The 14978-nt window shown below is 34.6% G+C and overlaps 2 protein-coding genes and 1 long non-coding RNA gene across 5 annotated transcripts in view; 2 read left to right on the top strand and 1 right to left on the bottom strand.

Annotated features, from left to right (window-relative positions):
- Positions 1 to 609: 609 nt before the first annotated feature.
- On the top strand, positions 610 to 2015 carry RfC4 (replication factor C subunit RfC4). The gene is made up of 3 exons (XM_075302872.1): positions 610 to 772; positions 831 to 942; positions 1084 to 2015. Exons 1-3 carry the CDS (start codon positions 720 to 722, stop codon positions 1912 to 1914), a joined length of 996 nt encoding a protein of 331 aa, XP_075158987.1. The 5' UTR covers positions 610 to 719; the 3' UTR covers positions 1915 to 2015.
- Positions 2016 to 5577: 3562 nt separating this feature from the next.
- Positions 5578 to 14978, top strand: part of LOC142231688 (putative ATP-dependent RNA helicase DHX34) — a 20190-nt gene continuing 10789 nt past the window's right edge. Inside the window, exons 1-10 of one of the 2 annotated variants that reach the window (XM_075302313.1) lie at positions 5578 to 6207; positions 6275 to 6441; positions 6498 to 6861; positions 7057 to 7205; positions 7268 to 7489; positions 9444 to 9641; positions 9711 to 9905; positions 9973 to 10112; positions 10182 to 10470; positions 10533 to 10828. In XM_075302313.1, the coding sequence (XP_075158428.1) occupies positions 5652 to 6207; positions 6275 to 6441; positions 6498 to 6861; positions 7057 to 7205; positions 7268 to 7489; positions 9444 to 9641; positions 9711 to 9905; positions 9973 to 10112; positions 10182 to 10470; positions 10533 to 10828 (2576 nt within the window). In that variant the 5' untranslated portion in view covers positions 5578 to 5651. The remainder of the gene's footprint in view (positions 6208 to 6274; positions 6442 to 6497; positions 6862 to 7056; positions 7206 to 7267; positions 7490 to 9443; positions 9642 to 9710; positions 9906 to 9972; positions 10113 to 10181; positions 10471 to 10532; positions 10829 to 14978) is intronic. The other variant, XM_075302314.1, reaches the window with a different exon arrangement.
- On the bottom strand, positions 11483 to 12800 carry LOC142231690 (uncharacterized). Of its 2 annotated transcripts, XR_012720866.1 has the most exons (4): positions 12743 to 12800; positions 12463 to 12676; positions 12047 to 12397; positions 11483 to 11982 (listed from the first exon to the last, which is right to left on the bottom strand). It is a non-coding gene; the product is annotated as an uncharacterized LOC142231690 (long non-coding RNA). The 2 variants fall into 2 exon arrangements; XR_012720865.1 differs by having other exon boundaries at positions 12463 to 12788.

The following is a 14978-nucleotide window of genomic DNA, read 5'->3' as shown; positions in this document are numbered from 1 at the left end:
TAAAAGGAACATTTCATCATTGACCAAGAAATATATAGACGTCTCAAGTCAATTCACAATGAGTCAAATCACAATAATTTGCAATGCGCAATCATCGCACTCAATTGCATCGTCAAGTGACGCAATTTCTTTTTGGAAAACGAGAATTGCCTACAAATCAGTCAATTTGCATTAAAAAAGTGTGGATGTACAGGACTGCATGTTACAATGAATAGAAAACAAATTAAAGACAAATTAAAAAATCACTCGTGTGCAGAAGAAAAAGATGACACTGAACTACAGCGCTGTGGATAAACTTGAGACGTCTATATCTTTCTTTCTGTAGTTTGTCCGTATAGGGCACTTTTTCATGTGCAAATGAGTGATTTCGAATTTACCTTTAATTTTGTTTTCTTTCCTTTGTCCTTTTGATAAAACTCCAAATGTTGTAATACGTCATTCACATTACACTTCCAAAATCCACAAATGTGTATGAGGTATAAAATCATATAAAATTCTGTATATCCACATCTTTATTTTAATGCATGAGACTTCTATACATTTCATAGTCTATGTTACTACCTTGATAATATATCATATCTAAATTGGCAATACAAATACTTCATGCACTTTTATTTGGCAACTTTGCTTCGATATAGTTTTTTTGGCGGTATAAACAATTTAGTTGGCGCTGTGAACAATTTTACTTCTTAAAGAAAACAGAAAATAATTTATTAACCATGCCAGAAGTAGAACTGACTGCGGATGAAATCAAGAAACGGAATTTGCCATGGTAGTAATAAACCAACTGGATTTATTTGATTGTATTTATTGGTGTCGTAATTTTTCAGGATCGAAAAGTATCGTCCGGCAAAGTTCGACGAGATTGTAGGAAATGAAGATACAGTGGCTAGGCTTTCAGTGTTTGCTACTCAAGGCAATGCTCCCAATATTATTATTGCGGTAAGTTAGCAAATAGAGTTTACACAGTTTGTAGCTTTTAATGAACGCCTGGTGGTCTTCCAAATTCTGAGATAAACTTCGCTCGAATGTGGGAACACACAGTATATCTACCATATAAACGTATTCTTTGATTGATTATAGGGACCTCCTGGAGTGGGAAAAACCACGACTATACAATGTCTGGCCCGTATTCTCTTGGGCGACAGCTATAAAGAGGCTGTTTTGGAATTAAATGCTTCCAACGAACGTGGCATCGATGTAGTGCGTAATAAAATAAAAATGTTTGCCCAACAAAAAGTCACTCTGCCACGAGGGCGTCATAAGATTGTAATTTTGGATGAAGCAGACAGCATGACCGAAGGTGCCCAACAAGCTCTAAGACGAACTATGGAAATTTACAGTAACACTACGCGATTTGCCCTAGCTTGTAATACAAGTGAGAAAATTATTGAACCCATTCAATCCCGTTGTGCCATGTTACGTTTCACCAAATTGTCCGATGCCCAGATTTTGGCTAAACTAATTGAAGTGTGCCAACGCGAAGAATTAGAGTATGATGACGAGGGTCTGGAAGCTATTGTTTTTACTGCTCAGGGTGATATGCGTCAAGCCTTAAACAACTTGCAGTCAACAGCGCAGGGATTCGGTAAAATTACAGGAGCAAATGTTTTCAAAGTATGTGATGAACCACATCCAATGCTAATACAAGACATGCTTCAACATTGTGCCCAAAATGACATACATAAGGCTTATAAGATATTGGCCAAACTATGGCGTTTTGGTTATGCTGCCGAGGACATCATTGGAAATATATTCCGGGTATGCAAACGACTTAATGTTGACGAACACATGAAATTGAATTTCATACGAGAGATTGGAGTTACGCATATGAAAGTAGTTGATGGTCTAAATTCTTTACTGCAATTAACAAGTCTGCTGGCACGGCTGTGCGAAATTGCCGATTCACAGTAAATATCTACGAATTAGCATTGATGCATATTGTTAGTATATTTTTATATATTATAAATAGATTTAAAAATTAAATATCACAGAGATATTTTTTGTTGAACATACACTTTAATTGGCTACCATTCCAGAATCAATTATTTTAGTAATTCAAAATATTGATACAGTTCCCACAAAAATCGATAGATCGTTTTAAATGGGATGTACTTCTGATGGACAATTTTTGTCTTAAAATAAAAAGAATTAGGACAACAAGGGCTGGGCAAGCGAAAAGGTGACACGTGTCATGTGACCCGTGATTACAGATGGGACACACATCAGATATGCTGCTATCAATCACTGCCAAGTAGGAAGGTAGGCGGATGGATATAAAAAGTATTTTATTATTATTAGAAATTGATTATTGCTCTATATTCTAATGGCCCTATTTGCATTTATGCATTGGGTTTAATGACAGCTTATCGAAAGTATTTATATATGGAATAGGCTTAAAATTTACTCTAATTTTTTGTATATGGAAGTAAATATTTTTTATATTTAGTTGCAAATCTTTGTAGTGCTATTTCTATGTTAGCCTGATATCAACACAGACTGGTTTTACGTCCGAATGAATGAATGTATTATTATTTACAACTATATACGAGATTTCTTAGATGATGAAGGAATTGATTTTAAGGGCAGTAATAGGTTCGGTTGTCGCCTTGAGATTTTCATGATTATTTTATTGAAATAGTAAAGATTTTCGACAAGCGAATTTAGGGCAGTAATAGGTTCGGTTGTCGCCTTGAAATTTTCACGATTATTTTATTGAAATTAACCGAAAAGACGATGCAAGATACCAATATATACAAGAGTAGCTATACATGTTCCATCGCTAGCTAGGTTGAAGTTTCATAGCCTTCAGTATATGTCTGGAGGGGAAAGATGACACAGTTTGGGTCTTAAGACCGGTAAATAATGAATAATTTCCACCACCAGTTTGTTACTACACTAATGAAATAAACCGACATTTATTTTAGAGGAATTGGTAATCGACCTTGTTTCTAACCAAATTGAAACCGCCGTAAAATGGAAAAAAAACTACTACCATAGCCCTAGAATCAAAAATGTTTCAAATAAAATGGTCCAAATAGAAATTTTTGTATGAAAAAATTTTGCGGGGAAAGATGACACATTTTGGGTCTCAAGACCGGTAAAAATTGAATAATTTCCACCACCAGTTTGTTACTACACTAATGAAATAAACCGAAATTTATTTTAGAGGAATTGGTAAACGACCTTGTTTCTAACCAAATTGAAACCGCCGTAAAATGGAAAAAAAACTACTACCATAGCCCTAGAATCAAAAATGTTTCAAATAAAATGGTCCAAATAGAAATTTTTGAATGAAAAAATTTTGCTCATTCCCTAAAGGTGGGTATTAAGTTCGAGTTTAGCCGCTAATTTTCACTAAAGTGAAAACTAAAACCGTCATAAAATTATACATATTTGTCGCAGATTTCATTATAACTTGATGGGGAATATCCCAAAGCAAATTTTCACAAAATGTATATTCCTTAAAATGGATTATTAAAGAAAAGTAGTCGTGAAAAATTTACGATTTTAGCGGCTAAACTCGAACTTAATACCCACCTTAAGCCTGCGCTTCCCAACCTAATTGATAACATAAGAACAAAATTTTTATATGAGAAATTTGTTTTGCACTTATTTCGAAAAGGAGCTTAATTCGTGATCGGGGAATGATCTGGGAGTGAACTATATTAAAGGACCTTAATTCATGATCACCCCCATAAAAACTAAAACTCCATCGAAATACTGGAAATATTGAAATTTTTATATGAACAACTTTTGCTCATATATCCTAAACTCTGCGTCCTAGAGCGAAAAGGATCTTAATTCGTGATCAACCCATAAAATCGAAAATTCCATTGAAATCTTTCTATATGAAAAACTTATTTTATTCTAAACTAGAAAGAAGTGGAGCTTAATTCGTGATCATGCCCGTAAGATCGAGGACTCCAAAATCCTGAAAATATTGAAATTTTATATGAAAAACTTTTACTGGTCTTCTATACTATGCGACCTAGAGCGAAAAGTACCTTAATTCATGATCACCCCCAAAAATTCTTGATGTTTTGGTAGATTTTGCAAAATATTCCTCTCCACATAAGATGTACTTTACAAGTTTTCTATAGAAATAAAATTTGGACATAATTTTTTCTAGAAAAAAAATTTAACAAAATTTTCTATAGAAATAAAATTCCAAAAAATTTTCTATAGAAATACAATTTCGAGAAAATTTTCTATAGAAATACAATTTCGAGAAAATTTTCTATAGAAATAAAATTTTGACAAAATTTTCTATAGAAATAAAATTTTTACAAAATTTTGACAAAATTTTCTATAGTAATAAAGTTTTGACAAAATTTTCTATAGAAATAAAGTTTTGACCAAATTTCTATAGAAATAAAATTTTGACTAAATTTTCTATAGAAATAAAATGTTGACAAAATTTTCTATAGAAATAAAATGTTAACAAAATTTTCTATAGACATACAATTTTGACAAAATTTCCTATTGAAATAAATTTTTGACAAAATTTTCTATAGAAATAAAATTTTGACAAAAATTTCTATAGAAATAAAACGGTGAAAAAATTTTCTATAGAAATAAAATTTTGAGAAATTTTTCTATAGAATATAATATGACGGACTCTTCTATAGGAATATGCTATCAAAGACCATTGTGTACAAGTTCTCCCTTTTTGTAGAAGAACAATTTTCCTTTGATAAAATTTTCTTCAGATTTTGGTAGATTATTTTTGGCTCGAGTGACAACCGTGGCCCTAAATCGAAGATTCCATAGAAATCAAAAATTTTATGAAAAACTTCAATTGATTTTCGCTGTGTATTTGACCGTATACGATCAAGCGTATAGAAACAAGAGAAAATTGAAGTTATTTTACTAATTCTACCTTGCAAGTGTACCCTGGGGGTATCACCCTAGAGTTTACTACCAGTTTTTTGTATCATGACCATAACATCATAGACCAAGGAAGGTATAGACAACGAAAGTGAATTCACAGCGCTGTAGTTTGTCTGCACACCGTAGAGGGCTCTTTTTCGTCTGCAATTGAGTGATTTTTTAATTTGGCTTTAATTTGTTTTCATTCCTTTGTTCTTTTGATGAAACACCAAATATTGAAAAAGCTTATAAAATTCTATACATCCACACTTTTTTTGTAATGCAAATTGACTTATTTGTACGATAATTCTCGTTTTCCAAAAATAAATTAAGTCACTTGACTGCGCAATTGAGTGGAGTGACTGCGCACTGCAAATAAACAAAACCATGGTGAATTATCAAGGTATGTCTCTATATTTTCTTGGGCTCTTTTTCGTCGGCAATTGAGTGATTTTTTAATTTGGCTTTAATTTGTTTTCTTTCCTTTGTTCTTTTGATGAAACACCAAATATTGGAAAAACATGTAAAATTCTATACATCCACACCTTTTTTGTAATGCAAATTGACTGATTTGTATGGTAATTCTTGTTTTCCAAAAAGAAATTGAGTCACTTGACTGCGCAATTGAGTGGAATCACTGCGCACTGCAAATAAACAAAACCATGGTGAATTATCAAGGTATGTCTCTATATTTTCTTGGTCTATGTGTGAATTGGTAGGGAGTAGTTTGTAAACAAAGTTTCATTGAAATTTTAAGCTAATTCCGCATAAAGTCCATAATGGATAAATCAAAAATTAAAAATCAAGTCACCAACTTAACAGAATTTTCGTTTTGTGACTTCAAATCGTCATTTGACCATTTGTTATCCAGTCGTGATATGCGCCATAACATCATTGAAGACCGCAACGATTTCTGGAAATTTGTAAACAAATATGAGGCTATGCTTAAAAATATTGGTCAATCAATTCTTCCACAGCCATTAGAGGAAGAAATGAATGATATGTCAAAGACACACAAGCTTAATTGCATACCTCTTCGTCTTAGTGAAGACGCAAAGAAAAGTACATCGCTTCACGATTCACATGCCACCACTTTACGCATGAAGCAGTTCCAAGAAATCATGTTGATATATTTGGACTTTAAACAGAAGGAGAGATTTGCTAAAATCAAGAAGCTGAGGAAGACCCAACAAAACCTGCCCATTTACAAATACAAGAGTTTATTGAAGACGTCCCTTAATGAAACGAGGGTTTTAATTGTTGCTGGAGATACTGGCTGTGGTAAATCCACGCAAGTCCCACAGTATTTATATGAATTTGGTTACAAAAGCATTGGTAAGAGGATACTAACGGCCTGCTATTGAGAGCCCGTATTTCTATCGTGTAAACATGTACATTGCAGCTTGCACACAACCTCGCCGTTTAGCGTGTATATCGCTTTCGAAGCGTGTGGCCCACGAAATGTTGGACGATTATGGATCAAAAGTAGGATTTCAAATACGATTTGAGAAAAATAAGACACAACATACAAATATACTTTTTATAACCGAAGGCTTACTACTTAGACAGGTAGGAACGAATTAATTGAAGTTCTTTCATACACAATGCAAAATCGTTTTCTTTAGTTGGCTTTGGAAAGCAATTTGGAACAATATGATGTTTTAATATTGGACGAAATACATGAACGCAATCTGTTTGGTGACTTTTTATTAGGTGTCACAAAATGTTTGCTAAGGGCCAAACCAAATCTTAAATTGATCCTCATGTCTGCAACCATAAATGTCGAACTATTTCACAGTTATTTCAAAGAAGAAGGAGCAAAACTTTTACAAGTGCCCGGAAGATTATATCCTATAAAAACGGTATATATGCCACCACCTTCACTAGAGCTACAAGCAAAAACATCATCACGCTCACAGAAGGCATCCGGACGTCTAGATCCTGCACCATTTGTCCAAGTATTAAATTTGATTGACGAGAAATATTCACGTACGTATTATATAGTTTTAGATGTGTAATTATAGTGTTACCATAGCCTAGAGTGGGTAAAATATGTTTTTTCGTTCCTGCGCCCCTATTAGCCACCATATCCCACGATCAACTTTTAAAGTTGATCTGGGCAAGAAGGTGACATTGACCTTGGGCAAACATAAAACCTTTTCTACTTATTTTTGCAATTTTCAGCTAGTGATCGTGGTGATGTATTGATATTTGTAAGTGGAGTTAATGAAATAACAACTGTATGCGATGCTGCTAAGGAATATGCCGAACAACAATCTCACTGGATTATTTTACCTTTGCATAGTGGTCTGTCTTTAGCAGAACAAGATAAGGTATATAGCAAAATATTGATATCGTGCAGTAGTTACGTACAAAAATCATCCAAAAATTCTAGGTATTCGATTATGCTCCTGAAGCAATGCGTAAATGCATTGTTTCCACAAATATTGCCGAAACATCTTTAACAGTGGACGGAATACGTTTTGTTGTTGACTCGGGGAAAGTTAAGGAAATGTCCTATGATTCATCCTGTAAAGGCCAACGATTGAAAGAATTCTGGGTATCCAAATCTTCGGCAGAACAACGTAAAGGTCGCGCAGGACGTACAGGTCCAGGGGTATGATAAAGTATAAATAATAATATTCTTATTGCTTTCTTCATTTTGTCGAACATGACTTATGTATGTACATAGAAAAGTCTGCTAAAACTGCAGTCGGTGTCTGATGTTGTATTCTTCTACACTCACGCTTTTTTATCGATTCACACATACAAATGGAATATTAGTATTCACGCATACTCACGCATAGGTGTATCTAAACTATAAGTGATTTTAGCTCGTAAGCATTCCTCAAAATTTGGTACTCACGAACAGATTACCTTCGTGATTCACGTCCACGCACCACATTTGATTCATTAACCACACCACATTTGATTCGCAATCACGCTCATGCCCAGTTGTTGCCATCAGAGCCAATAGCTGCTGTCGCGCGAGTTACAATAATGTTCGTTTGTCACGACAATTTCGTGCACACATCAACTGCAATGTCCACCAGGAACTTTGTCTTTCTCTCATGGGGATGCGTAATTTTGGCATAGTAGATGGATGACTCCTCATTTTGCACTGTGAACGAATAGGCCCCTCGAGAATTATGGGTGATTGCAGCAGTTCGCCAAACATATCACTAGCCTCTCCTGGTGTGATAAATGACGTGTCCTGGCAGCACGTCATTTCACTGAGATCTGACAAGTTCTTCATAATTTTCTCCATTGACTGATCCTCAGATTTTGTAATCGGTAAACACCAAGCCAAGGAAAAAAGCCAACTAAGACGGCTTCAAAAACCACACCGACCTCCGCTTTAGTGAGCTCCCTCCCCATCTCGTATTCACGGGATAAGGCCTCGTGGGGATTCCAAGGATTTCGCCAACGTGGTGTGATATCTCCGGCAATTTTCAGCCCTATATATAAATCATATTCCAAACGACGTTGAACTTGTATCACATGCGGAAGACGTGCAAGCGGGCCCGCCACTAACTTCTCAGTCACATTATTTACAACATGGACAGCACAAGTACACATGCAATCGATTCCAACTCCTCCTAACGGCGCTGAGATTGTATTATATGCGGACAACTTTATTTATGACATCTGCATCTGCGTTGTTGATTTTACCTGTTATTTCACTTCGAGAATATCCGCAACCAATTCCTCAACCACACTATTTGATACAGGGACACATTCCGGTTAATGTTAAAATCTATGGCATAACAATCAGACATCGCTATCGAGGTTACATTACACTTCTATTCTAAAGGATGAACACTTATTCAGTTGATGTTTTGAACCATTCTCTCCAAGTTTTGTTACACTCATAGAGAAAAGTCTGCTAAAACAGCAGTCGATATCTGCTGTTATATTTTTGTACTTTAAAGTCTAGCGAACAATAAATTATAAAATTTTTGGGTTATAAATTTTTCCCCAAAGCATATTTAGGAACTAAAAGTAGTTTTTGGTATATTTTTGCACTATAATATCCTTACGATCGGCAAACATTTTGTTTGCTGTTATGCCTCAATTTGATAAATATTCAGATTTTTGGGCAAATATACTATAGATATTCATAAAATATTGTTTTAATTGTGCTACTATAGCCCCTAAGTTTATATTTTTATTTGTCTCAGCCAAACTAAAACTGTTTTAGTGTAATCGAGCTTAAAAAATAGCAGACAATGTTTGCTATTTCAGCAAACAACGACTACTGTCCATTTTTCAGCATACTTTTTGCTATTTTAGCAGACTTTTTTGCCTTTTCTACTAACAAATTTCTTTGGATGTTGATTTTAAAAAGAATAGCTCAACTTTATTATAATTATTATATATTAACTGTACACAGAAAAAAATTCTCGAAAATTTTCCAATTAAAGTCTTGAGTTTTAAAAAATAGTCAATTGCCAAAAATTATTGAATCAATTAATTAATTTAATTATATTAATCATAGAAAATGTAATTATTTTTATGGAAAATTAATAATATTTTCAAAATATTTTTCTTTTTGACATTTTTTGTTAAAGACATGTTTCCGACTATTTAGTGAAAAGCAGTACAGTTCTTTTGAGGCCTATCCCACTCCAGAAATATTCCGTGTACCACTTGATAGCATTCTCTTGCAAATGGTATCAATGGGACTACCAAATGTCCGACAATTTCCATTTATCGAATCTCCGGAAGATGAAAGCATTGAGCAGACTATTTTGGGATTAAAATATCATGTAAATTTAGTGTTTTGTAGTTCACATTATAAACTAATAATAATATATACTAAATATTATATATTCCAGAACGCCTTGACACCAGATGAAAAAATAACCGCTCTAGGGAAATCTTTATCTAACTTACCTGTTGACATTTCTATTGGTAAAATGTTATTAATGGGTTGTGTTTTCCCAGACGTTGAAAAGATTTTAACGCTTGCTGCAGTTATGAGTGTACAAAACCCATTTACGAATCGTGCTTACACCGATCCAAAATGTGAGGTAATTATTACTTTTAGAAATTTAGAAAAAGTGTAAATTTAAATCACGTTTCATATAATCTTTCTAGGAGGCTCGCGCCCATCTAGAATCGGATCAGGGGGATATTTTCACATTACTAAGAGCTTACCATGAATGGTTACAACTAAAATGGCAAAATAGAGAGAATACTCGAAAATGGTGCCACAAACTTGGTATCGAAGAACAAAGGTGAGGTTATTTGATTGTATCACACAAGATAGGTAAATCTTTATAACTACACTACAACATTTTTTCTAGATTTTATGAAATTACAAAACTTCGCAATCAATTCCAAAATATTTTGGAATCTTGCAATATGACAACAAATAAGTTTAAGGATGACCATTTGACAAGTTCTGAAAGAGCCAAACGCCATGGGGAAGTGCGAATGCTAAAGGCCATTAAACGCAAACAAAAGTATCAAGAACCACGAAAGAGGAAATTGCTCAAACACCATAATAATGAAGCAGAGGATAATTTTGATGACGGAGAAGATGATATTAGAGATGTCGATTTTCGTTTATACAATGATGCAGCCAAATTAGAGGTTAATATATGACGAAAATCATTTGTATAAAAACAAATTCAACATGCTCACTATACTTTCAGATATTGATAAAATCTTCTAAGACTGATAAACTTCGCGATGTATTGTTGTTGAAGCTGGTTATTGTGTCGGGTTTCTATCCAAAAATTGCCATTTCCGATGAATTTAATTATTGCAAAGGCGGTTCTCAACAATTTTTCCATACTTTCTTGAAACCATTCATTTCCATTCATCCAAATTCGTATTTTGCAAAATGCTTTGACATACTCAAGTTGAATGACAGTGATATTTTGGAGAAACCATCTTACTATCTGCCAAAACAACCACTCAGTGAAGCTCATCAAATTTTATGTTATCAGTAAGTAATCACAAATATTTAGAATGATTTTACAAACACTAGGGAGTAATTGATTGGCAATTCAGGATTTAAAACATTAAATGGATACAATGATACTACCATTAGTTGCCAAACACCTTGGTGGTAGTCCAAAAACTGCAACATTAACTGGAATGATTTGAATAATAACGAAATCCACACCGTAGTGGCAATCAAATGGCTAAAAACTTGAAAATCTTGCGATGAAACACAACCTTACACCAAAGAAAAAAGTTAAAGCATTTGCACGAACAGAATCAAAGTTCCCAATAGAGCAAGTGACAAACTCCCAAAAACGTTTACCTAATTCCCCAATAAACACAAACGTTTGAAAAATACTAAAATTCAATAATTTTTCAAACATTTTTTCAAAGGATTAGGGTAATATTCAAGTTGAGAAATTGTTGAGAAAATCGCGTTCTCAACAAAAAACAGACATTACCCTCAACAGTAAAATTCAACACAATAGCAATAATTTCTCAATTGTAATCCTCAAATTGAAATGCACCGCTGCTCAATAATTTCTCAAACAGTTTTCAACGTGAGAAAAATAAAAAATTAGCATTGTTGCGAATACTTTCAAACCACAATTTGTATGAAAGTCAATCCTAGTTCTAACTGAAAGTCAATACTAAATTTCTAGGGATTTTGTAAATTTTATTATTTTTTTCGTTAACAAATATAATAATCTTAAAAATAACATTAATAATATATAAAAATGATAATCAAAATGTAATTATCTTATTAAACGTATTAATAAATAAAACTATGAATACAACTTTAAATATCTTAAACATTTTTACACGTATAATTCCATTTCCTCCATAATGTTGGTGTCAAATAACTATTAATTAATATGCTGGCAATTTGAAATAATTACTATCGAGGAACTTGCTGGCTTGTGTGTTAGAATAGATTCCAGCAAGAGGAAATCACAAAATATCAACCTGATGACGGGATGTAAATTGATGTAATGCACATTTTCATCCAGAAGTTCTTGATATAGGAATTGTTGCACTTTGTTTTAATTGGTTGCACTTTGTAAGTTTTCTGAAAACTTTTCTTTGTTGTTTCCTTCATTGGTTTTTCATCGGCCAACATCTTCCAAGAATATACCATCCAATGATTTTAGTTTTCTGCAAAACAATCGAGTTTTGTGATTTCCATTATGTTTTCATTTCACTTTTTATTTTGACTTACCAATTTGTATTTCTTCCAACTGACCACGTACTTCGTGATTTCCTCAAGAACGTTGGTGTTACAAAATTGTTTTTATTAAAATACTGGCAATTTTCAGGAACTTGATGACCAGATAATTGGAATAAATTTCCAGCAAAATAACAAATTAAACCGATGATGCGATGTAAATTAAACTATCGATGTGATGCGAATTATCATCCAGTAGTTGTTGATATGGAAAAGCATAAATACCAAGTTTTTTTGGTTGCACTTTGATTTATGGAAACTTTCTCTTCTCGATAAGCCACTACCATTGTTCATCGGCCAGCCTCTTAATGTGTCCAAGAATCAGCATCCAAATATTTTAGTCTTCTGCAAAGAGATTTGAGTTTAGTGACTTCCTTAAAGTTTTCATTTCGTGTTTTAGTTTTACTTACCAATTATTATAAGCAATTTCAATTGATTATTAAAAAATTTCCACATTTTTGTATTTCTTCCACGAACTTTGTTGTCCAAAGTAGTATTAAAAACCATGTGGTTTTTTCGTTGCATTTCAGGGTAGTGTTTTGTCAACGTTTTCTCCAATTATCTACAACACATTTTCAAAGTTTTCGTCAACATTTTGCCAAATTGGTTGTAATTCGCAAACAACTTGAAGATGTATTGAAGATGAGCTTTTTCAAGTCAAGTTGAATTTATGTTGAAAATTATATTTACCCTCAAACTGAAGAGGTGTTGCATTTGAAAAACGCTCATCCTGTGTTTATTGGGTCGCCGTCCAGATTATAAGTTTATCCGGACGACAGTGCTGGTGTCGAATATATCCCAGATATTGGTCACACTATAATCGATTCCGCAGATTCTTTACAAGCACAGACATTCCGTCCGGATAGACTTACAGTCTGCACGCCGCATAAGCAAGTGCACGTACGAAAAATTGAGCCTAAGAACGGGAGCTCGAAGTAGCTTTCCATATCAATAATGCGCCGTCCAGACTATAAGTTTATGTGCGAAGACATAATCGATACTGCAGCAAGTTAATGGGATCGATAACACATTTATCGATATTTTACTTACCTCGGACAATTCTTAGAAACCGCCCCAGCTGTAAAGGGGAACTTATACGGTCGTATAAACCCTGACACAAATCGTTTGTCTAAATCAGAATTGATGCAAACACGTCGAAAAATTTTACTTCCATTCAATGAAAAAATAGGCGAGAAGTATTTTGAAATTCATAAAATAATTTGTAATTTATTAAATGTGGATTATTTCAGGAATAATTGTTTTGCCATTTACATTAAGATGGCTTCGCTCATAACATTTCGTACATCTTCATTGTTAATGTTTATTTTTCGTCTTACATCCTGTTTCCGTATGTCGAACGATCTCTATCGATCGACTGAAATGCATAGAAACAGCTGATTGATTCTTGGTTACATAGACCAAGGAAGGTATAGACATCTCAAGTGAATTCACAGCGCTGTAGTTTGTCTGCACACCGTTGATGGCTCTTTTTCGTCTGCAATTGAGTGATTTTTTAATTTGCCGTTAATTTGTTTTCTTTCCTTTGTTTTCTTGATGAAACACCAAATATTGTAACAGCATATAAAATTCTATACATCCACACCTTTTTTGTAATGCAAATTGACTGATTTGTACAGTAATTCTCGTTTTCCAAAAAGAAATTGAGTCACTTGACTGTGCAATTGAGTGGAATGACTGCGCACTGCAAATAAACAAAACCATGGTGAATTATCAAGGTATGTCTCTATATTTTCTTGGTCTATGCTTGGTTATAAATTCAGCTGTTTGTTTCCATTTCAGTCGATTGATAGAGCTCGATCGACATACAGAAACAGGCTGTTAGTTTTTCATGTTGTTATCATATTTGTTCGTGCAGTGTAACGGCAAAACTTGAGTCAACACACAACAAACACGTGAACCTCTGTTGTAGGGTTTATCTGTCCGTCTAAGGTCCGCTTAAGATTCTTTATAAACTTATAGTCTGTACGGCGCATAAGACACCACCATAATTGAGTGCAATCTTGCATCAGTTTCTTATGTTCATGTGCCGTTCAGCCAAGCGACATTCGACAACACAATTGGGATTATAAATTCCACTTACGACTGGCGCCCTCGCCAAACCAAAAGCTTGGTTCCTCCGGTAGGACGTATTCTCTATTTCATCGAAGAGGGTGGCATAGTTGACCGTATCGAACGCCTTCGATAGGTCAAGCAACACGAGGACCGTCCTATGACAGGGATTGGGCTGATTAAGCAGAAATGCAAAGCAGTCATGGTGCTATGTACTTTCCGGAATCCATGTTTACTTCCACTTTAGTAGTGGAGTCACCCTACCCATCTTCCAGATATTGGGTATAATGAGTGATTCCAAGAAAAAATTAAGGAGTCTGGTCAGGTGCTCAGCTCCTAGTATACCCAGATGCTTTAGCATTAGGTTAAGTTAGGTTAGATAAGGTGGCAGCCCGATGTATCAGGCCCACTTAGACTATTCAGTCCATTGTGGTACCACATTGGTGAACTTCTCTCTTATCACTGAGTGCTGTCCGATTCCACATTAAGCTCAATGACAAGGGACCTCCTTTTTATAGCCGAGTCCGAACGGCGTTCCACATTGTAATGAAACCACTTAGAGAAGCTTCGAAACCTCAGAAATGTCACCAGCATTACTGAGGTGGGGTAATCCACCGTTGAAGATCTGTTTGGTGTTTCGTCGAGGCAGGAATCGAACCCACGGCCTTGTGTATGCAAGGCGGGCATGCTAACCATTGCACCGCGGTGACTCCCACAGCACAGAAATTCCGTCGAGTCCTGCGCCTTGGATGGTTTCGCGCTGTATATGACATTGGTAACTTCGGCAATGGTAAATTGAGATGTATCATCGGCTCGGAGACTACTAAGCGACGAGTGACTCTCCTTTTCGCTCTCG

The sequence above is a fragment of the Haematobia irritans genome, chromosome 3 (assembly GCF_050003625.1).
Source record: "Haematobia irritans isolate KBUSLIRL chromosome 3, ASM5000362v1, whole genome shotgun sequence".
Taxonomy (NCBI): domain Eukaryota; kingdom Metazoa; phylum Arthropoda; class Insecta; order Diptera; family Muscidae; genus Haematobia; species Haematobia irritans.
The sequence above is the reverse complement of the archived record's forward strand: the minus strand, read 5'-3'. Positions and strand labels throughout refer to the sequence as shown.